The 23,377-nt window shown below is 42.6% G+C and overlaps 2 protein-coding genes across 2 annotated transcripts; one reads left to right on the top strand and one right to left on the bottom strand.

Annotated features, from left to right (window-relative positions):
- The first annotated feature begins 1,311 nt into the window (after positions 1-1,311).
- Positions 1,312-3,082, top strand: LOC122885168 (olfactory receptor 13C2-like). Its single transcript, XM_044215892.1, has one exon. It carries the CDS (start codon positions 1,568-1,570, stop codon positions 2,492-2,494), a length of 927 nt encoding a protein of 308 aa, XP_044071827.1. The 5' UTR covers positions 1,312-1,567; the 3' UTR covers positions 2,495-3,082.
- Positions 3,083-11,593: 8,511 nt separating this feature from the next.
- Positions 11,594-13,116, bottom strand: LOC122885165 (olfactory receptor 11H2-like). Its single transcript, XM_044215891.1, has one exon. It carries the CDS (start codon positions 12,874-12,876, stop codon positions 11,950-11,952), a length of 927 nt encoding a protein of 308 aa, XP_044071826.1. The 5' UTR covers positions 12,877-13,116; the 3' UTR covers positions 11,594-11,949.
- Positions 13,117-23,377: the final 10,261 nt, after the last annotated feature.

Below are 23,377 nucleotides of genomic sequence, written 5' to 3'. Positions count from 1 at the left end.
GATGGATACTTGTGCAAGTGGCTTGCCATTGGCCTCAAGGTTGGTTTTCCACAGCCTCATCGAGTTTGCAATGAAGTCTCTTAGAGTCCTGTTGATGTTGTACATCTCCAAGCATTCGGTGATCCGTGTGTGGCAATGAGTCATATGCCCTTCTGTGCTTTGCTCATGTATTGATCCATGTGCCCCCTTATCTTAGCTGCGATGATGCCTGACATGAGCTTCCATGTTGTGGGGAGACAGGTTATTGGCCGATAGTTGGATGGGACTGTACCCTTTGCGAGATCCTTCAGGATCAGGATTGTTTGCGAACAGCCGGTTTATTCTTCTGGCTTTGTTATCTCTCGTGTACCTCTTTAGGCGGCTGGCCAAGGCTTGGAGCCTTTGTTTGGCAGTTTCAAGTGCTTCGGTTATGGGCATCTGGTTGTACCTCTTGGGTACTTGTTTTCTCATTGCACCTTTCTCGGCCTCTGTCAGTTGGCTCACTTCTTTCCGTGCCTCCTTGATTTTAGCCTCCAGCCTTCGTTTCCATGGTGGGTATCGTTTCTCATAGCTCCCATGGTTGCTCTTATAACCAAGCATGTCGAGGATCACTGCTGCTGAGGCGTATATCAGCTCATTGGTTTCAGTGATGGTTGTGGTAGGGATCGCACTTAATGCTGCATTCACATCTTCTAGGAGACTTTCTGATGGTACTTCACTTAGCCGTTGTGATTGGCGTCGGGGTTACCTTGCATTCATTCTCTGACATGTCATACATGTAAGCGTGGAAAGGTTTCCAGCCAAACAGACAGGTACAAGCTCCTTTTTGAACTAGGCAGATCATGTCAGACCACAAGCCCCTAGAAGCCATATAAAAGAAACCGATTGCCACAGTTCCAGCATGCAGGCAATGAGGGATTCTACAGCTGCAGCGATATGAAATCAAGATCCAGCACTGCCCAAAGAAGACAACCCTGTGGCAGACTTCAGAACTTCAGAGATGAAATCACACATGGCAAACCATTAGGATGTCACCAGATAGATATCACCAGCACTGTGGAAAATTGCTTCATATCCCAGGACTGACCAGCCTCAAATCTCACCTCTCATCAGAAACCAAACAGGTAATGGCAGATCATTGTAACTGTTCACATCGAACAGAGAGGACTATTTAGTTGTTGTGGACCACTACAGCTGATGGTTTGAGTTGGAAAAATTGCGTAATGGGGCACCTGCTGAAGTAAAAGAGGTCAAACAAAACAACGCTATGATTTCAGGCCTCCAGAGTTTGATAAAGTTATTTAATTATTAGTAACTATTTTGATGGAAAGTTTAATGAGATCCTTGGAGGGTGAACCAATCTAATAAAAACTTCCCACCGACTCAAACAGTTCACTTTCTGAATTTTAAGTTGAACACACACCATGTGCATTTCAAGGTCAGGTATCTTTGAATGAATAAGACACTCCAGTACAGGTTAGATGTTCGTGTTATTGTTATAGTGAGACTTTAAAAATATATATATTATTCATGTAAACCGGTTATGGAATCTGCCAGTTTTATTATTGAGCATTTATTTTAGACATTAATGGATGATGAGTTAAATGTTACATATATAACTCTTGGTGGGCATGTAGAAGTTAACACATACAGATATCTTTATTTTTTGATTATGTTCACAGTATATATTCTAATAATCTGCTGTAATTCTACTATTGTGTACCTGGTCTGGAAACACAAAAACCTCCATGAGCCTATGTACATTTTCATTGCAGCTTTGTTACTGAATTCTATTGTTCTCAGCACTGCTATCTACCCAAAGTTGTTAATTGACTTTTTATCCAAAAAACAGATCATATCTTATTCAGCCTGTCTCTTTCAATTTTTTATATATTACTCTATAGGCAGCTCAGAATTCTTACTGTTGGCAGCCATGGCCTATGACAGGTATGTGTCTATATGTAAACCTCTGCAATATCCAACTATCATGAGAAAAAACACAGTGAGTATCTTCCTGGTCTTAGCGTGGCTTCTGCCTGCTAGTCATATTGCAGTCCCAGCAATACTGAGTGCTAAAACTAAACTGTGTAACTTTACTTTAAAAGGAATATTTTGTAACAATGCAATTTACAGTCTTCAATGTGTAAGATCAAGTGTAATTACCATCTATGGTGTGGTTGCTTTATTAGATCTCGCAATTCTCCCTTTGCTCTTCATAATTTTTACATACACAAAGATACTTATTATATCCTATCGAAGTTGTAGAGAAGTCAGAAAAAAAGCCGCAGAGACCTGTTTACCCCACCTGTTGGTTTTAATCAGTTTCTCCTGTTTGAGTGCATATGATATCTTCATAGCTCGAGTGGAATCTAATTTTCCAGAAACTGCACGCTTAGTAATGATGTTACAAATAGTCTTGTATCATCCTTTGTTAAATCCGCTCATATACGGGTTCAAAATGAAAGAAATTTGTAAACACCTTAAAAGGTTGTTCTGTACATCCAAAATCATTTGATGTATCAACACTGATGTACAGTCATTTCTCATGAAATAATCATTCAGAGATGAGAATTTTTGAAAGGTATTTAATGTACGCATTTATTTCCACAACGAAGAGTAAAGAGACTCTTTACTTTTTGTTATGGAAACAGCAAAGAATGTCTTGGGCTTGAACATTATTATTCGATATTATCAAGTCACCCTCAAGTAACCCTAACCCACAACTTTCATTCAGACCTTTTCACTGTATTTGACTTTGCTGTCATCAATTTGCAAATTTGAACCCTGTTTACAAGTAATGACATTCATATTAGTTTCACTGGCAAGATTTCTTTCGCATTTTGTTGTGCATTAAAGATTATACTTTGCCAACATGTGTACTTAACGTTTTTTTTTTTTGTGTGTGAAACAATGATATGTTTGTCTTCCACTTCTGCACATGCCGACTCAGAGAAAATCGTTATTTGTCACGTCAAGCTCAGACTTCAGACCCTGTTTGCTTTGATAAACAGGGAAGGAAAGATTGTATATGTGCATAAGGGTATGCATGTGTGTGAAATGACAGTTTTATTTGCAATAAAACATTTTTAAAATTTATGATTAGAAAAATAAAAACAAAATAAACCTAAAATGTAATGTTGTTGTCAGGTAGTTATTTCCTTATAATGCATGCATAGTCAACTTTCTCTCAGGGAAACTGACTCCAACAGACTGAGTCAGGTCAATGTCAACTGAAGCTAGCTGTCCAAGAAGGGGGACGGGGGTATCTCTCTTCAAATTGCCTTTCCCAAGGTTTCTCCCATTTGTGCGATCATTTTGTTTATTAAGTTTAATATAGAAAATAGGTATATAAATCAGAAACAATAAGATGTAAGAGTACAGGTCCAGAAATAAGCACAATAGATTAATAGAGAATATTAATAATAGACACAAATGGACAGGATATTTCATCACAACTCTATCGTAGGCTCTATTTACTAGCCTGTATCATTAAAACCTCTCAAGTCAAAAAAGGATAGGAAAATATACGTATACAGTATACACAAGAAATAAATATATATATATATATATATATATACCGCGGCTGGATAGCTCAATTGTTAAGTCACACAGGTTCTAATCCCCCTCGGGACGCATTGAGCAATGACCATCATCCAGTGTGGAACGGCTGGATAGCTCGATTTGGTAAGTCACGGGACATTCACACGGGGGAAGAGGGTTTGAATCCCCCCTCGGAGTGCAATGAGCAATGACCCATCATCCAGTGTGGGTCCTTAGGCATGACATGCCAGCTCAGACGTCGCCCGGCAACAAACAGGTGTTGGGGAAACAGAGCATCGAGATGACAAATGGGCAACCCTAGTCAATGGTGAATGGTGATGAATGGTTACTTCGAAACCCACAATCAAGGCTTACAGCGAAGCAACTAGTAGCTCAGTGTTCCAACATCCACAAGCGGCAACTGCTATCACAACTTTGAGATTGACGAGATACAACACAAATGCTACGGCAAGGGGGAGCCAGGACAACAGGTCAGAGGGGAGCTAACGGCAGCTCCCCAACCAGAGATTCACGCTGTTTCATCCTGTGGATCCAGGATGAAACATCCAAGATCCACAAGTACATCAAAGATAAGGCCCCAACAGATGACGTGCAATGGGGAACAGAGGAAGAGGATGGGGAACAGAGGAAGAGGTGCTGGAGGAGGGACCATCATGGGAGGACAAGCCCCTACATGGGATGTACCACCGCAACATAACTGATATCAGTGGCTGATATCAAGAAATCTTACCAATGAATCCTACCAACTGAAGGACAGCACAGAGGCACTCATCATGGCTGCACAGGAGCAGGCCCTGAGAACCAGAGCCCAAATCTACAATAGAGGACACCAGCCTACACCTAGACAAGGTGTAGGCTGTGCCTGAGACAATATAACACATAACTGCAGGGTGTAAGATGCTGGCACATGGAGCGCCATAACCAAGTGGCTGGCATAGTGTACAGTATGGACTGGAAACCCCGAGGTCAAAGTGGGACTTCCAGATTCAGACTGACAGAATGGTAATGGCGAACCAACCAGACATTGTGGTGGTGGACAAACAGCAGAGGAAAGCCGTTGTGGTTGACGTGGCAATACTAAGTGATGGCAACATCAGGAGTGAGGAACATGAGAAACTAGAGAAAAACCAAGGGCTCAGAGAAGAGCTGGAGAAGGCCTGGAAGGAGAAGGCCTGGAAGGTGAAGGGGACAGTGGTGCCCGTGGTCATCGGAGCACTCGGTCAGTGACCCCCAAACTGGAAGAACACCAGACATCTCGGTCCAGAAAAGGGCAGTACTAGGAACAGCAAAGATAGTTCGTACTCTCTGAATTGTTTGTTATTATTGTTTTTTAACCACCATGCACTCTTGCAGGTGCTAATTCAAGATTTGCTGGCTTCCACTGGCAGACAGTCTCTAAGCTGCTGTTGTGCCTATAAATAATACACGTTTTTCATTAATGTAAAGATTTAAAAAAAGATTTTTATGAAGTAATACAACTGACTGTGAGCATGTCATAGTTTGGGCAGGACAATGCCCTGTAATCTCTCCAGCATTTTCTGGTCTACTACCACTTGGACGTGCCCCGAAAACCTCCAAAGGAAGGTGCTGAGGAACTACCTCAACTGGCTCCTTTCGATGCGAAGGAGCAGCGGTTCTACTCCAAGCTCCTTCTGGATGTCTGAGATCCTTACCATATGGAGGTGAGCCCAGCCCATACGGTGAGTCCAACCACCCTCTGGAGGAAACTAATTTCTGCCGCTATTATCTCATTCTTTCGGTCACTACCCAAAGCTCATAACCACAGGTCAGGGCTGGAACGCAGATCGACTGGAAAATCAAAAGGTTTGCCTTTCAGCTCATTTCTCTCTACACCACAATGGTCCTGCGCAACGGCCTCATTACTGCTGATGCCGCACCAATCTGCCTGTCAATCTCGAGCTCTGATTTAACTTCACTGGTGAACAAGACCCCAAGATACTTCAACTACTTCACTTTGGACAGCAACTCACTTCCAACCCGGAGGGAGCAATATACGTGCTGAAAGTCATGGTCTGATGAAGCCAACAGAACCACATAATCTGGAAAGAACAGAGAAGCAGTTTTGAAGTCCCCAAACCGGACACTCTCCCCCAGCACTGCCTTGAGATCCTGTCCATGAAAATCACAAACAGAGTTGTCCCTTGAATCAGTGGCCAGGGACAACATTGGTGGAGCTCAACACCCACGGGAAACGTGTTTGACTTCCTGCCGAGATTACCGACACAGTTCTCACTCCTGTTACATAAGGAGCAGATGGCTTATAACATCGGCCCCAGTACCCCATTCTCCTGCAGTACTCCCGACAAAGCTCACCGGGGGAGAAGGCTTATGAAACGGTCAACAGAATCTGCATTGCTCCCCCTTGATTTTCCCCTTGATCAGTCAGAGCCTCCTTTCCAGCACCCTGGAATAAACTTTCCTAAGAAGGCTGAGCAGTGTGATACCCAGATAATTGGAGCACACCCTCTGCTCCACTTTTTTAAAAATGGGAACCACCACCCCGGTCTGTCATTCCGCAGGTACTGTCCCCAACCTCCACTTGACATTGAAGAGGTGCATCAGTCAAGACAGCCCAACAATGTCCAGAGCCTTAAGCATGTCAGGGCGAATCTCATCCACACCTGGCACCTTGCCACTGAGGACTACTCAGAGACCTCTACCAGGGATATAGGTGAGGCTTCTCCTGAGTCTTCAAACTCTAAGTACCAGAAATTTTTTATTGCAGAAAATGAAGCCTCACACAAATATGTGGTTCCAAAGGGTAATAGCTGCTCCAAAGCTTTCTTTCCCTGCTCAGTGTGCTCCTTCTTCACACACACCCAAAACTGTGTGAGAGTGGATGTGTCAAACAACTCACTTCCAACCTGGAGGGAACAATCCACCGTTTTCTGGCAGAGAACCATGGCCTCAGACTTGGAGGTGCTGGCTCTCATCCCGACTGCTTCACACTCAACTGCACACTGCCCCAGTGCGTGCTGAAAGTCATGGTCTGATGAAGCCAACAGAACCACATAATTTGGAAAGAACAGAGAAGCAGTTTTGAAGTCCCCAAACCGGACACTCTCCCCCAGCTGTGCCTTGAGATCCTGTCCATGAAAATCACAAACAGAGTTGTCCCTTGAATCAGTGGCCAGGGACAACCCTGGTGGAGCTCAACACCCACGGGAAACGTGTTTGACTTCCTGCCGAGAATATGGACACAGTTCTCACTCCTGTTACATAAGGAGCAGATGGCTTATAGCATCGGCCCCAGTACCCCATACTCCTGCAGTACCCCCGACGAGGCTCCCCGGGGAGAAGGCTTACGACACGGTCAACGGAATCTGCATTGCTCCCCCTTGATTTCAACAATCAGTCAGAGCCTCCTTTCCAGCACCCTGGAATAAGCTTTCCTAAGAAGGCTGAGCAGTGTGATACCCAGATAAGTGGAGCACACCCTCTGTTCCACTTTTTTAAAAATGGGAACCACCACCCCGGTCTGTCATTCCGCAGGCACTGTCGCCAACATCCACATGACATTGAAGACGTGTGTCAGTCAAGACAGCCCAACAATGTCCAGAGCCTTAAGCATGTCAGGGTGAATCTCATCCACACCTTGCACCTTGCCACTGAGGACTACTCAGAGACCTCTACCAGGGATATAGGTGAGGCTTCTCCTGAGTCTTCAAACTCTAAGTACCACTAGAGTTGAGACTGGGCAGGCTATTCCTCCCAATCAGCCCCCTCCAGGTTTCTCCATTGTTGCCGACTGTCAAACGTCATCTGTAGGCCAAGGTCAGATGACACAGATGAGCTGTGCAGATTTCTCCTGCATGTCAGGGAAATAAGAATTAAAACCACCAGTCAAGTTGTCAAAATGTCCCTCTGCAATTGACTTCACTGGAGCTCTCTCCACATCCTCGCTGGAGAGAAAAGCATCCACCTGAGGAAAGCTCTGCTTTCTTCAGCAAACCACCAACCTTGTCATACAGGTTCAGAATGCCGATGCCCCGGCCTTCAGACACACATTCAGTTGGTTCAGTTTTCTGAATATATCTGCCAGATAGCACAGCTTTGCAAGCCTGTCTGTGTCCTCAAACAACATGGCATGGGTATATCGGTGCTCAGACAGAAAGGTGCGCACTTCAAATTGTAATTCCAAAAGCCTGTTGAGAATTCTCCCTCGAGACAGCCAGTGCACTTCTGTGTTTAATAGCATTTGTGTTTGTGTTCAGCTTCATGTTTTCACAAAGGTGGCAAAACAGTCGCACATTAAGTGGCTTTGATGCCGTATTCAAGTGTTTAAACTAAGAACAAACCTAGCCAGGTAAATCGCCAGGCGTAACAGTCTCCAGCTCTCCAAATTTTCTTTGGTGGAGCCATGTCCTTGATTATTCTTTTGTGTGTCCAAAACAGTTGATTCAGGCGAATGCCTTGTTTCCTGATGCACTCAAACATGGTGCAAGGATTGGTGTAGTGCTCCTTTTTAGTTCTGCCTTAAACCAGTACATCATCCACTATGATTACTATTCCACTGAGACCTTTGTATGTCTCTGTGATTTAAATTTTGAATATGTCTTGTGCTGATATTGTCCCGAAGGGAGGGCAGAGGGAGTGGTATCTGCAAAACACTGCTTTTCAAAGTATCATGTTCCGGTTTTAGGTTAAAAGGTTCAAATAATGCAGACTCCGCCTCTGGGGACCAATGGAATGGTGTGGTGGTGGAGGTAAAAGCAGTGAGAGGGGCTCCCAGATGAATGTAGCTGCGTATAAAGCGAAAGTTTGCAACGCCTGGGAAATGCCGTTGGAGAATTTGACGAACGTGCTGTTTGTGCACTTCAGGATCCTTGGAAAATATCAGAATGTCATCCAAATAGACAAAAACAAAATGTCCGATCATGTCTCTTAACACATCATTAACCAGGTTTTGTCATAGTTAGCCACTATGCCCACGTGATCCTCGTGTAATCCTGTGTTTCGGTCCTCACGACAGGTTTTGAAAGACAGCAGGGGCATTAGTAAGGCATAACAAGATACTCAAAATAACCCAGTGGAGTGTTGAACGCTGTCTTCCAGCCGTCCAGCGCACCTCCAACGACATCTCAGCACAAAACATCAATGTCATGTTGGTCAGCCATCAGAGTTTTTTAAGATAAAACTTGACTGGCTTCATTGATGCAGCATTGAGGGCGATCCCTACCACAACCATCACTGAAACCAATGAGCTGATAAACGCCTCAGCAGCAGTGATCCTCGACATGCTTGGCTATAAGAGCAACCATGGGAGCCATGAGAAACAGTACCCACCATGGAAACGAAGGTTGGAGGCAAAAATCAAGGAGGCCCGGAGAGAAGTGAGCATACTGACAGAGGCTGAGAGAGGTGCAATGAGAAAGCAAGTGCTCAAGAAGTACAACCAGATGTCCATCCCTGAAGCACTCGAAACTGCCAAACAAAGGCTCCAAGCCTTGGCCAGCCGCCTAAAGAGGTACACGAGAGATATTGAAGCCAGAAGAATAAACCGGCTGTTCGCAACTCAACCTGCGAAAGTGTATGCTCAATGGCAGGGTAATAACAGCTGGAAACTGAACAATACTGGAAAAGTATATGGGAGAGATCATCACACAACAGTGGCTGGTGGCTCTGAGAAAGGACCACAGCAACCTCCCTGAACAGAATCCAGTCACCATCACAGCGGCAGACATCGAAGAAAGAGTCTCAGGTATGAAGAACTGGACAGCACTGGGCCCTGACAGGATCCACACCTACTGGCTAAAGAAGCTCACTGCACTCCACGAGCGCCTAGCAGCACAAATGAACCAAAGCACAGAAGGGCATTGGCAAAGGAATCAGACGAGCCAAACACCAACTCCTGGTGGACAGAACAATCACCCAAGACTGCAGAACCCGACACACCAGCCTGTGCACTGCCTGGATTGATTACAAGAAAGCATATGACTCAATGCCACACACACGGATCACCGAATGCTTGGAGATGTACAACATCAATAGGACTCTAAGAAACTTCGTTGCAAACTCGATGAGGCTATGGAAAACCAACCTTGAGGCCAATGGCAAGCCACTTGCACAAGTATCCATCAAATGTGGCATATACCAAGGAGATGCTCTGTCCCCACTGCTGTCCTGCATAGGTCTGAACCCCCTCACCCAAATAATCAACAAGACTGGCTACGGTTACCGACTCAGGAATGGGGCCACCATCAGTCACCTCCTCTACATGGATGACACCAAGCTATACGCTAAGAGCGAGCGGGACATTGACTCACTGATCCACACCACCCCGGATCTACAGCTCTGACATTGGGATGTCATTCGGGCTTGAGAGTGTAGTCGAATGGTGACCAAGAGAGGGAAGGTAGTCCACACAGAAGGGGTCTCTCTCCCAGAAGGAACAATAGCAGACATTGAGGAGGGTTACAAGTACCTTGGAATACCACAGGCAAATGGCAACCTCGAAGAGGTAACAAGGAAAACAGCAACTGCCAAATACCTCCAATGAGTAAGGCAAGTCCTAAGAAGTCAGCTCAATGGCAAGAACAAGGCCCAGGCAATAAACAGCTATGCCCTGCCAGTGATCAGATACCCTGTGGGAATAATAAGGTGGCCAAAGGAAGAGATACAGACCACAGACGTTAAGACACGAATGCTCCTCACCATGCATGGAGGGTTCCATCCCAAATCCATCACCCTGAGACTGTACGCTAGCCATAAGGAAGGCGGCCGTGGACCAGTGAGTGTGAGAGCCACTATCCAGGATGAAACATCCAAGATCCACAAGTACATCAAAGATAAGGCCCCAACAGATGACGTGCTCAGTGAATGTCTCAGGCAATGGGGAACAGAGGAAGAGGTGCTGGAGGAGGGACCATCATGGGAGGACAAACCCCTACATGTGATGTACCACCGGAACATAACTGAAGTGGCTGATATCAAGAAATCCTACCAATGGCTAGAGTGGGCCGGACTGAAGGACAGCACAGAGGCACTCATCATGGCTGCACAGGAGCAGGCCCTGAGCACCAGAGCAATAGAGGCCCAGATCTACCACACCAGACAAGACCCAAGGTGTAGGCTGTGCAAAGAGGCCCCTGAAACAATCCAGCACATAACTGTACGGTGTAAGATGCTGGCAGGAAAAGCATACATGGAACACCACAACCAAGTGGCTGGCATAGTGTACAGGAGCATCTGCACGGAGTATGGGCTGGAAACCCTGAGGTCAAAGTGGGAAACACCTCCAAAGGTGGTAGAGAATGACCGAGCCAAGATCCTGTGGGACTTCCAGATTCAGACTGACAGAATGGTAATGGCGAACCAACCAGACATTGTGCTGGTGGACAAACAGCAGAGGAAAGCCATTGTGGTTGACGTGGCAATACCAAGTGATGGCAACATCAGGAGAAAGGAACATGAGAAACTAGAGAAATACCAAGGGCTCAGAGAAGAGCTGGAGAAGGCCTGGAAGGTGAAGGCGACAGTGGTGCCCGTGGTCATCGGAGCACTCAGGGCAGTGTCCCCCAAACTGGAGGAGTGGCTACAGCAGATCCCTGGAAGCACACCAGACATCTGAGAAAAGTGCAGTAGTAGGAACAGCAAAGATACAGGCAATTCAAAGAGAGGACCCTCCCCACCCCCACCCCTTCTGGGACAGCTAGCTTCAGTTGACATTGACCTGACTCAGTCTGTTGGAGTCAGTTTGCCTCAGAGACAGTTGACTATGCATGCATTATAAGGAAATAACTACCTGACAACAACATTACATTTTAGGTTTATTTTGTTTTTATTTTTCTAATCATAAATTTTTAAATGTTTTATTGCAAATAAACCTGTAATTTCACACACATCTATACCCTCATGCACATACACAATCTTTCCTTCCCTGTTTAGCAAAGCAAACAGGGTCTGAAGTCTGAGCTTGACGTGAAAAATAACGATTTTCTTCTGAGTCAGAATGTGCAGAAGTGGAAGACAAACAACAGCTGGGAACAGCAAACATCATTGTTTCACACAAAAAAAACGTTAAGTACACATGTTGGCAAAGTACAATCTTTAATGCACAATAAAATGAGAAAGAAATCTTGCCAGTGAAACTAATATGAATGTCATTACTTGTAAACAGGGTTCAAATTTGCAAATTGATGACAGCAAAGTCAAATACAGTGAAAAGGTCTGAATGAAAGTTGTGGGTTAGGGTTACTTGAGGGTGACTTGATAATATCGAATAATAATGTTCAAGCCCAAGACACTCTTTGCTGTTTCCATAACAAAAAGTAAAGAGTCTCTTTACTCTTCGTTGTGGAAATAAATGCGTACATTAAATACCTTTCAAAAATTCTCATCTCTGAATGATTATTTCATGAGAAATGACTGTACATCAGTGTTGATACATCAAATGATTTTGGATGTACAGAACAACCTTTTAAGGTGTTTACAAATTTCTTTCATTTTGAACCCGTATATGAGCGGATTTAACAAATGATGATACACAACTATTTGTAACATCATTACTAAGCGTGCAGTTTCTGGAAAATTAGATTCCACTCGAGCTATGAAGATATCATATGCACTCAAACAGGAGAAACTGATTAAAACCAACAGGTGGGGTAAACAGGTCTCTGCGGCTTTTTTCCTGAATTCTCTACAACTTTGATAAGATATAATAAGTATCTTTGTGTATGTAAAAATTATGAAGAGCAAAGGGAGAATTGCGAGATCTAATAAACCCACCACACCATAGATGGTAATTACACTTGATCTTACACATTGAAGACTGTAAATTGCATTGTTACAAAATATTCCTTTTAAAGTAAAGTTACACAGTTTAGTTTTAGCACTCAGTATTGCTGGGACTGCAATATGACTAGCAGGCAGAAGCCACGCTAAGACCAGGAAGATACTCACTGTGTTTTTTCTCATGATAGTTGGATATTGCAGAGGTTTACATATAGACACATACCTGTCATAGGCCATGGCTGCCAACAGTAAGAATTCTGAGCTGCCTATAGAGTAATATATAAAAAATTGAAAGAGACAGGCTGAATAAGATATGATCTGTTTTTCGGATAAAAAGTCAATTAACAACTTTGGGTACATAGCAGTGCAGACAACAACAGAATTCAGTAACAAAGCTGCAATGAAAATGTACATAGGCTCATGGAGGTTTCTGTGTTTCCAGACGAGGTACACAATAGTAGAATTACAGCAGATTATTAGAATATATACTGTGAACATAATCACAAAATAAAGATATCTGTATGTGTTAACTTCCACATACCCACCAAGAGTTATATATGTAACATTTAACTCATCATCCATTAATGTCTAAAATAAATGCTCAATAATAAAACAGGCAGATTCCATAACCGGTTTACATGAATAATATATATATTTTTAAAGTCTCACTACAACAATAACACCAACATCTAACCTGTACTGGAGTGTCTTATTCATTCAAAGATACCTGACCTTGAAATGCACATGGTGTGTGTTCAACTTAAAATTCAGAAAGTGAACTGTTTGAGTCGGTGGGAAGTTTTTATTAGATTGGTTCACCCTCCAAGGATCTCATTAAACTTTCCATCAAAATAGTTACTAATAATTAAATAACTTCATCAAACTCTGGAGGCCTGAAGTCATAGCGTTGTTTTGTTTGATCTCTTTTACTTCAGCAGGTGCCCCATTATGCAATTTTTCCAACTCAAACCATCAGCTGTAGTGGTCCACAACAACTAAATAGTCCTCTCCGTTCGATGTGAACAGTTACAATGATCTGCCATTGCCCCTAGCTCCTTTTTTCTTTGGTGGAGCCATGTCCTTGATTATTCTTTTGTGTGTGGTTGTTTGCTGTCTCAAGTAAGTTTGTGTCCAAAAAAGTTGAAGCCTTGTTTCCTGATGCACTCAAACATGGTGCAAGGATTGGTGTAGTGCTCCTTTTTAGTTCTGCCTTAAACCAGTACATCGTCCACTATGGTTACTATGCCACTGAGTCCTTTGTATGTCTCTGTGATTTAAATTTTGAATATGTCTTGTGCTGATATTATCCCGAAGGGAGGGCAGAGGGAGTGGTATCTGCAAAACACTGCTTTTCAAAGTATCATGTTCTGGTTTTAGGTTATTTCGCAGCATAAATGGGACCCTGCCACAGGGACAGCAGTTGGATCAATGTGTATGCTGCACTCTCCTGGGGATTTCCCTTTGCCCTGGAACACATCTGAAAATCCTTCATGATGATGGTGCACTGTGAGAATACCAACCCCCACCACCACCCACACCCCACTCACACACACGCAGGTTTTCAGGAAGAACAGCATAAAATGAAGGACATGCATTACTGCATCCATCTCCAGCAGACTGAAATGACAGGACTACTCAGACCCCACCTACCACCAAATCACATCTGAGACCCTAGTGTCAAAACAGAGGGTTTTCCCATGGATCAGCTGTTGGAAACTGAGCCACTGCTGAACCCTTCTCATGTGCAGGAACTCCAGTGGAACAACTTGGTGATCGAATCCCATATGGCCAAGAAGACAGAAGATAGACTACTGTTGCAGTCCCTGATCTAAACAGATTGCTGTTGAGCATCTGGAGTCCGATGGCATGCTCAAAGAGTGGAAGAGTTCATTTTCATACACAAAAATGTATCATGATACAAACAAGTACAGCAACAACCGGAGCATGGCCCACAGTCATCCAGGAAAAACAAAGCCCAGATTCTGGCACCTCCTGGTTGGCATGGTCACCTCACTCAAATAAATACCAGCACTATTCCCCGAAATAGTCAATTTTATTTATACAGCCCAATATTACAAATCACAAATTTGCCTCAAGGGGCTTTACAATCTGTACAGCATACCCTCTGTCCCTGACCCTCGATTCAGAATCCCCAATAGTCTCCATGATACCTTAACATCAAGAAGCTTATCATATGAATGGCAAAATGTCTTCAATTGAAACTCCAGACAGGTTATTTGGATTCAACTTTCTCATGTCATGTTGCTGCTAGCCAAATATGCTTTAAGAGTATTAAGTGAGAGTAGTAATCAATATATTTTTATTTATTTAGACAATTTCCATAAAAATGAAGTCAATTCAAGTTTATTTTTATGTTACATTTCATACCACACATAACTATACCTAACTAAAAACTTGCAAAAAAAGATGTTTTAGTCTGCTTTTAAAAGAAGACACTGTTGTAGCAGACCTTAGTTCATGTGTAAGAAAAACTCAAAAAGTAGTAGGACCAGTAAGCGATTTACGGGGGGATCAGGGTGGATGCATATGAGACACACTGGTTTTGAACTGTCTGTGGGAAGATTGAACATGTAAGAGTCTGTCAATTCTTGATGAAAAGCTCTGTTTCTGCTGTCTACTTTTCTCTTTTAGGAGCAAGCCATGTGAAATTATTTCTCCGACTCGTCTCGTCTCTACTCTCAGCAGACGGGGGGAAAGAGGAAGTGCGGCAGCAGCATGACAGAGGCCGGGTCAGAAATTAACAGAGCTTGGCACAAAAGTGTCCTTGAATGCTCAATGCTTTTATTTTGCTGTTCTCACAAATCTTTGTCTAGTCTACTTTAAATAAAGGCATGAACCAGCTTTTAAGAATCTGACTGACAGCAAGCAAGATGATACATTACATTAGAAGCATAGCCCTAAGCAGAAGCCTATGGTTCACCACCAACCTGTACACGTTTCTAACAAGTTCTCCCCACTCAGCAACACACCCACTGAGAAACCAACTCTGATTATTGGCAGCTCTATTTTGAGAAACGTGAAGTTAGCTACACCTGCGACCATAGTCAAATGTTTTCCTGGGGCCAGACAAGCGACGTTGAATCCTGTTTAAAACTGCTGGCTAAGGATAAGCGTAAATACAGTAAGATTGTTATTCACATCGGCAGTAACGACTCCCGATTACGCCAATCGGAGGTCACTAAAGTTAATGTTGATTCGGTGTGTACAAATACAAAGACAATGTGTGGCCCCTGCCAAAGCTGACCAGTGATGACATGTTTAGCCGCATGTCTTCATTCCGCTGCTGGCTGTCGAGGTGGTGTCCAGCAAACAATGTGGGCTTTGTTGATAATTGGCTGACTTTTTGGGGAAGACCTGGTCTGATTAGGAGAGACAGCGTTCATCCCACTTTGGATGGAGCAGCTCTCATATCCAGAAATCTGGCCGAGTTTATTAGTGGACCAAAACCATGACCACTCAGAGTTGAGACCAGGAGGCAGAGTTGCAGTCCTACACGTTTCTCTGCGCCTCCAGAGCAGTTACCCACCCAAAACTCCTTAGTGATGGTGTCTGCCCCCCGACCACTTAAATGAATAAAATCTAAAGTTAACAGAAGAGGAGTTATACATAAAACCTAAATAAAAACGCTGAAATAGCACAACAAAATAGGAGAATTAAATGTGGACTCTTAAACATCAGATCTCTGTCATCTAAAGCTGTACTAGTGAACGATTTAATATCGATCGAGTATCATATCTTATTCTGTCTTACTGAAACCTGGCTGGCTCATGAACAATATGTTAGCCTAAATGAATGCACTCCGTCCAGTCATATTAATGCTCATATGCCTCGAGGCACCGGCCGAGGAGACGGAGTTGCAGCCATCTTCGACTCAAGCCTATTAATCAACCCTAAACCTAAACTAAATTATAACTCATTCGAAAGCCTTGTTCTTAGTCTTTCACACCCAACCTGGAAAACACGACAGCCAATTCTATTTGTTATAGTGTACCGCGCTCCTGGTCCTTATTCTGAGTTTTTATCTGAATTCTCAGCGTTTTTATCAGTTTAGTCCTTAAAACAGATAAAGTGGTTATTTTAGGTAACTGTCACTGTTAGGTCACTGTTTTAACCACACCCTCGACCTTGTTCTGGTATATGGCATTGAAATTGAACATTCAATAGTCTTTCCACAGAATCCATCTTTATCGGACCATTATTTAATAACTTTTGAACTGCTATTGCTGGACTACACACCATTAGGCAAAAATTCTTACTCTAGATGTCTATCTGATATTGCTGTGGCTAGATTCAAGGAAGCGATCCCATCTGCATTTAATTCAATGTTATGTCGCAATATAACAGAGGACTCCTATGCAAATTGCAGCCCCTACCAAATTGACCATCTAGTTGATAGCGCTGCAGGCTCACTGCGAACAACACTCAATTCTATTGCTCCTCTAAAAAAGAAGATAATAAAAGTTAGCTCCATGGTATAACCCCCAAACCTGCAAATTAAAGCAAACATTACGAAAACTTGAAAGGAAATGGCATTTCAACAACCTGGAAGAATATTGTTTAGTCTGGCAAGATAGTCTTAAAACATACAGGAAGGCCCTCCGTAATGCCAGAGCAGCTTACTACTCATCATTAATAGAGGAAAATAAAAACAACCCCATGTTTCTTTTCAGCACTGTAGCCAGGCTGGCAGAGAATCACAGCTCTATTGAACCATGTATTCCTATAGCTCTCAGTAGCAATGACTTAATGAGCTTCTTTAATGATAAAATTTTAACTATTAGAGAAAAAATTCATCAAGTCCTGCCTTTAACCGGTGCCGACTTGTCTTCAAACACAGAAACCTTGGAAACAGCTGTAGAGCCTGATGTGTGTTTTGGCTGCTTTGCTCCTGTCAGCCTTCTTCAGCTGACTTCAGCTGATTAATTCATGTAAGCCAACTAGGCTGCTTAAAGATGTTTTACCCTTAATTAGCACTTCTTTACTGGATATGATCAATCTGTCTTTATTAACAGGCTATGTACCACAATCCTTTAAAGTAGCTGTAATTAAACCGCTTCTAAAAAAGCCCACTCTTGATCCTGGGGTTTTAGCCAACTATAGACCTATATCTAACCTTCCCTTTCTCTCTAAGATCCTTGAGAAAGCAGTCACCAATCAGTTGTGTGACTTTCTAAATAACAATAGTTTATTTGAGGATTTTCAGTCAGGATTTAGAGTGCATCATAGCACAGAGACAGCACTGGTGAAAATTACAAATAACCTTTTAATTGCATCAGACAATGGACTTGTCTCTGTACTTGTCTTGTTAGATCTTAGTGCTGCGTTTGACACCATTGACCATCACATCCTATTACAGAGACTGGAACATGTAATTGGCATTAAAGGAGCCACACTAAGATGGTTTAAATCCTCTAATCACAGAGTTCCACAAGGTTCTGTATTTGGACCAATTCTATTCACCCTATATATGCTTCCTCTAGGCAATATTATTAGGAAGCACTCCATAAACTTTCATTGCTATGCAGATGATACCCAATTATATCTATCGATCAAGCCAGATGAAACTAACCAATTAGCTAAACTTCAGACAAGCCTTAAGGACATAAAGACCTGGATGACTTGCAATTTTCTGATGTTAAACTCTGACAAAACTCAAGTTATTGTACTTGGTCCCAGACGCCTCCGAGACACATTATCTAAAGAAATAGTTACTCTAGATGGCATTGCCCTGGCCTCCAGCAGCACCATAAGGAACCTCTGAGTTATCTTTGATCAGGATTTATCCTTTAACTCCCACATGAAACAAACTTCAAGGACTGCCTTTTTTCACCTACGTAATATTGCAAAAATCAGGCACATCCTGTCTCAAAATGATGCTGAAAAATGAGTGCATGCATTTGTTACTTCTAGGCTGGACTACTGCAATTCCTCATTATCCGGCTGCCCGAATAAGTCCCTTAAGACTCTCCGGTTGATCCAGAATGCTGCGGCACGTGTACTGACAAGAACTAGGAAAATCATATTTCTCCAATATTAGCTTCCCTGCACTGGCTCCCTGTAAAATCCAGAATAGAATTTAAAATCCTTCTCCTCACCTACAAAGCTCTTAATGGTCTGGCACCATTGTATCATAAAGATCTCATAATACATTATTATTTGACTAGAACACTGCGCTCCCAGGATGCAGGGTTACTTGTGGTTCCTAGAGTCTCCAAAAGTAGAATGGGAGCCAGAGCCTTCAGTTATCAAGCTCCTCTCCTGTGGAATCAGGTCCCAGTTTGGGTTCGGGAGGCAGACACCATCTCCACATTTAAGAGTAGGCTAAAGACATTCCTCTTTGATAAAGCGTATAATTTGGGCTGGCTTGGGTGAGTCCTGAACCATCCCTTAGGTATACTGCTATTGGCCTAGACTGCCGGGAGACTTCCCATGATGCACCTCTTTCCTCTCTCCTTCTCTCCCTCTCCATCTGTATGCATTTTTATCCCATTACTGCATGTTACTAACTCAACATCTTCTCTCTCTCCGTAGTTTTGTGCTTTCTTGTTTCTCTCCTCTCTCCTTCTGTCGCTTTCAGCAGGTATTTCTGCCTCCGGAGCTGCAGAGTCTGGATCTGTGGTTGTGGGCCACTTGCTGCCCCCGTGTTCCTGCTCAACAACTGCTACTACAGTTGTTGTTATTGGCACTGTTACTGATGCTAACATTATTCTTCCTATAGCTGTCATTCCAATTATTACTAATTTATTAATATTAACACTACAATTACTATTCTTCTCTATATATGAAAAAAAAAATTCTACGTGGTCTTTGCATTGAGTCTGGTTCTGTCCAAGGTTTATGCCTCTTAAAGGAAGATTTTCCTTGCCACTGTCGCCAAATGCTTGCTCATGGTGGGATTTGTTGGGTCTCTGTAATTAATATTATAAAGAGTACAGTCTAGACCTGCTCTATAGGAAATGAGATAGCGCAATGAGATAACTTCTGTTATGAATTGGCGCTATATAAATAAGATTTAATTGAATTGAACTGAATCACAGCTTGGTAATAACATGGTAAGAGTGGGGTAATAGTTTGACAATGACTGACTGTAGACCCCCATTTGAGCACCTCAAACAGTGGACTCTTTTAATTAACTCTGCTCCCTAACTCCATTAGCTTTTATCTTGTCATTTTTAACTGCATTGTTTTATTGCCTGTCATGCTGAAAACATAATGGTTTGGCAGGGTGATACAAATTTTAGAACGTAGTGCTCTAACTGAACACCATACACTGTAACTTCTGATACACACAGTATGAACCTCACTTTATAAGCGTAAAAATGTACTTTCACTGTCACACTGCAATTATCTTGGCTGTGTGCAACATTCAAGATTGACATAACGTCCATAATAATAGTAGTGCTCTGTTAGAGTTAGGAAACCGGAAAGCACATGTTTTTAATTCTTTGGTCGTTGGATAACGTTCAAGATCTCATCTTTGATAAGAGAGTTTTATAAGAGACTTGTTTTATAGGCCAAATTGCCTAAAAGTCCCCAGTAATTGTTTATTGTTCATTGGGATCCCCATTAGCTGTTGCCTTGGCAACAACTACTTAAACAAGAGTTTAGCCTCACTGACATGTTCAATAGAGGCACCCTTGATTAAGAAACATAATTGATTCTCTGTCCTTAGTGCATAGCTTGGGCCAAAAACCATGCTTTTCTTGGACATATGCATAACATATACGTAACAACATAATGCAGTGGCATCATCAGCAAACATACTAAAATGGGCTTTATGTAAAATAAATAGCATATCATTAATAAATATAGAGAAAAGCAACAGTCCTAAGCAACTTCAGACACCACACTACCAAAACTACCATTAAAGAAGACCTTTTGCATTCTACCAGTCAGGTAGCTTCTCATCCATTCGAGGGCAGAAAAATTAAAACCATAAGCAGCAAGTTTCATTAGGAGTATTTCATGGTCAGTTAAATCAAATGCACCGCTGAAATCAAGTAGGACAGCACCGAACATTCTGTTCCTGTCTATATCACTCAACCACTGATCAACCACGGTCATCTGCATTAAAGCTGTACTACTTGAATGTCTGTCTTTATAGGTATGTTGGAATTCTGGTTTAAGTTTGTTCACAGAAAAAGTATGAAACCTGATCAAACACCACTCTCTCTATTAACTTACTAAGTATAGGAAGAATGCTGATAGGGCGACTGTTGGCACCTGCAAATATTTCCTTTTGGTTTTTGGGTAAACAAATAACTTTTGCAGTCTTCTGGGCTGTGGGACATAAAAGTTTGACAAATAGGTAATGAAATACAACCAGAGGCTAACTGAAACAAAAGTTTCCCATCCAGGTTAGCTAGTCCTGATGGTTTTTCAGTTCTTAAGCCATTTAGAAGTGGCTGAACTGTAACTGGCTGAAAGTCAAATTTACAGACACTATCTTTCATAAAGCAATGTTTAATTAATTGTTCATCCATTTTATTATGTGATACCATCAAGTTTTTCTACTTTCTCTACAAAGTATTGATTAAAATAATTTGCAATATCACGAGGTTTTGAAATAAAAGTACCATCTACCTCAATAAAAGAGGGTGTGTTATCTGTAGATCTAACTAGAATATCATTTAAAGTTCTCCATTTATCCAGTTTTGATAAAAACTTGTTTTATTTTTCCTGTTCACTTTAGCAACTTAGTTTCTCACTAGACAGTATGACTTCCAGTCAGCTGCATCACCAGACTTAATTGCCACCTTTTTCTTTCTGTCCCTCTGAACCACTAAGCCTTTCTGTTCTTCTGTACTGATGTATCTAATTGTGTTTCTGAAATGGCAAGTAGGTGTAAATTCTCATTGTTAAGCAAGTAAGTGAATTTTATTTGAAGGCTACATATGTGAAATTTGTAACCCATCTTCACAGAAGGCCTGATGAATATGTGCACATCCCATAGAGGCCTGTTTCTACGTTGTCAATTGGCTGCATAGCTTTCCCTTTGTGGATGAAGAAGCTAGCTGATGAGCTACCCCACCCTCTCACTGAGGGTGGTTTGAGTTGGGACAATGGGCCAGTAACCGTTCTGAGGTGAAAACCCAACTATCTCCAGAAAGCTCATCGGAGAGTAGCAAACTGTGGCTCACCCAGTTTCAGAGCCATACAAATGTGCTCATGGACTGATCTGGCAGTGTCTCCTAGATATACATTCCTACAAACAAGGCCAAATAGAAAAGGAAGCTCATACCATGCGTCACATATACCAAGTTCTTGCCAGCCAATTTGATCCCTATGTTACCCAAGCAAAGATCTTGGTAAAAGGTCTCTGGGTTAAGAACCTAAAATGGGATGACCCGGCTCTACAAATGACATACTTAACACCTGGCTTGCCTGTGAGGAAGAGTTTCCTCAGCTGTCTCAGATTTTTCAGTAGCCTTTTCAGCTGCAAGATCCAGAGCTGCTCTCAAAAGGCAACTTTTGAAACTATCAATATTCAGGCTAGAACTTTGTGCAGCACTTACTGCAGCTCAACTAGGTGTAGTTATAAAGAAACTCACTGAAAATACACAACTTCTCCTACTAGACGGAGACCACCACTGTCCTGACATGGATTCAGTCAGAGTCCTGTAAGTTTAAGGTGTTTGTTGGCACAAGGGTTTTAGAAAACCATAAACTTACAGATCCACAAGACGGGCGATAAGTTGACTCAGAGCAACCCTTTGGATGACATTAACTGTGTCAAGACACTGGCTCAGATTAAGGAGGGCAGTCGCTAAAGTCAAGGACCTTAGTTCCTGTGGCAAACCCCATCATTCTGGCCAACAAAGCCTAAAGACTGTCCTGACCCCCTACAAGAACAGCAGAAACCAACTTTCTGTGGCCAATTATCAACCAACACAATGCCACCACTCCCTGAAGCTAGTCAGTTTAACACTTTTCTGGAGCTGCTGGAGGCTACAGCCCACTTGTTAAACTCACTATGAGTAGAAGACTTCTGACAGGATTAATTATTACTACTCGGACAAGCCCAGCCAGACAGCTTCCTTGATGACCTTGTGCATCTGCGGACGGGTAAACCCTTACCATCAGGGTCGCTTGTTGACCTTGGCACCAGAGTTTAATGCTGCTACAAAGCTAATCAGAGTTGGAGACCATTTCCACCGCAGTGATTTAAATATGGTCTTTGTGCATCCCATTGTCATGGATCCATTATATCTAATCACTAAACATCTGATAAAAAAAACATTGACCAAAAGCTGCATCATCCTGGTCCCAAGGCAGATGATCCATTAGCAAATTCTAATATGGATCAAGTGAAGCCAGAATTACTAGTGATGGCACACTTTCCTCCCTCCGGCCTAAGGAGAATTTTACTCAATTAGCATGGAGTGTTTGGGCCCATTCCTTGTGAGAATAGGCAGAAGGAGGGAGAAGCGTTGGGGCATTCTTTACAAATGTCTCTGCAAAGGCTGTTTAAATTGACCTCCTGGGTAGCCTCATCTGGGTGATGCTTTCCTCATGTTCTTGCAATGCCTGGTTGCCAGGAGAAGAAAGTCCCTTGAAGTCTTTTGTTATGAAGGCAGCAACCTTTTAATGTGGTAGCACAGAATTTCATGAAGCTTTCACAACAGTATCCTCATCGCTGAAAGAACAGCTTGCTTCTGAGCAAATTGAGTTCCAGTTCAATCCACCAAATGCTTCCCACTTTTGTGGATCAACTGTCAAACTGAAATAGAGGGGATACTGAACTTCAAGCCCTTAGGATACATGTCCTCCAACGTAGAAGACCCTAATCCCATTACTCCCAACATGTAGCTTACCCAGAGTCTGAATTACTGAGCAGAAAATTATGGCGGCAGAGTAAAATTCTCAGTGTTCACTTCTGGAAGTGCTCCACCTGAAATTACCTACCTGACCTTCAGACTCATCACCAGTGGCAAGAAGACAAAGAAGACTTGACAGTTGGGTCAGTGATAATGGCAGTGGATCCCCAGTCTCTAAGAGCACTCAGAGTTGTTGGAACTGCCAAAGCTGTCATGCATGGAGATGATAGCAGAGTTCGTACATC

Source organism: Siniperca chuatsi, linkage group LG12 (assembly GCF_020085105.1).
Source record: "Siniperca chuatsi isolate FFG_IHB_CAS linkage group LG12, ASM2008510v1, whole genome shotgun sequence".
Lineage (NCBI taxonomy): Eukaryota > Metazoa > Chordata > Actinopteri > Centrarchiformes > Sinipercidae > Siniperca > Siniperca chuatsi.
This window is presented reverse-complemented; position numbering and strand designations above follow the sequence as displayed.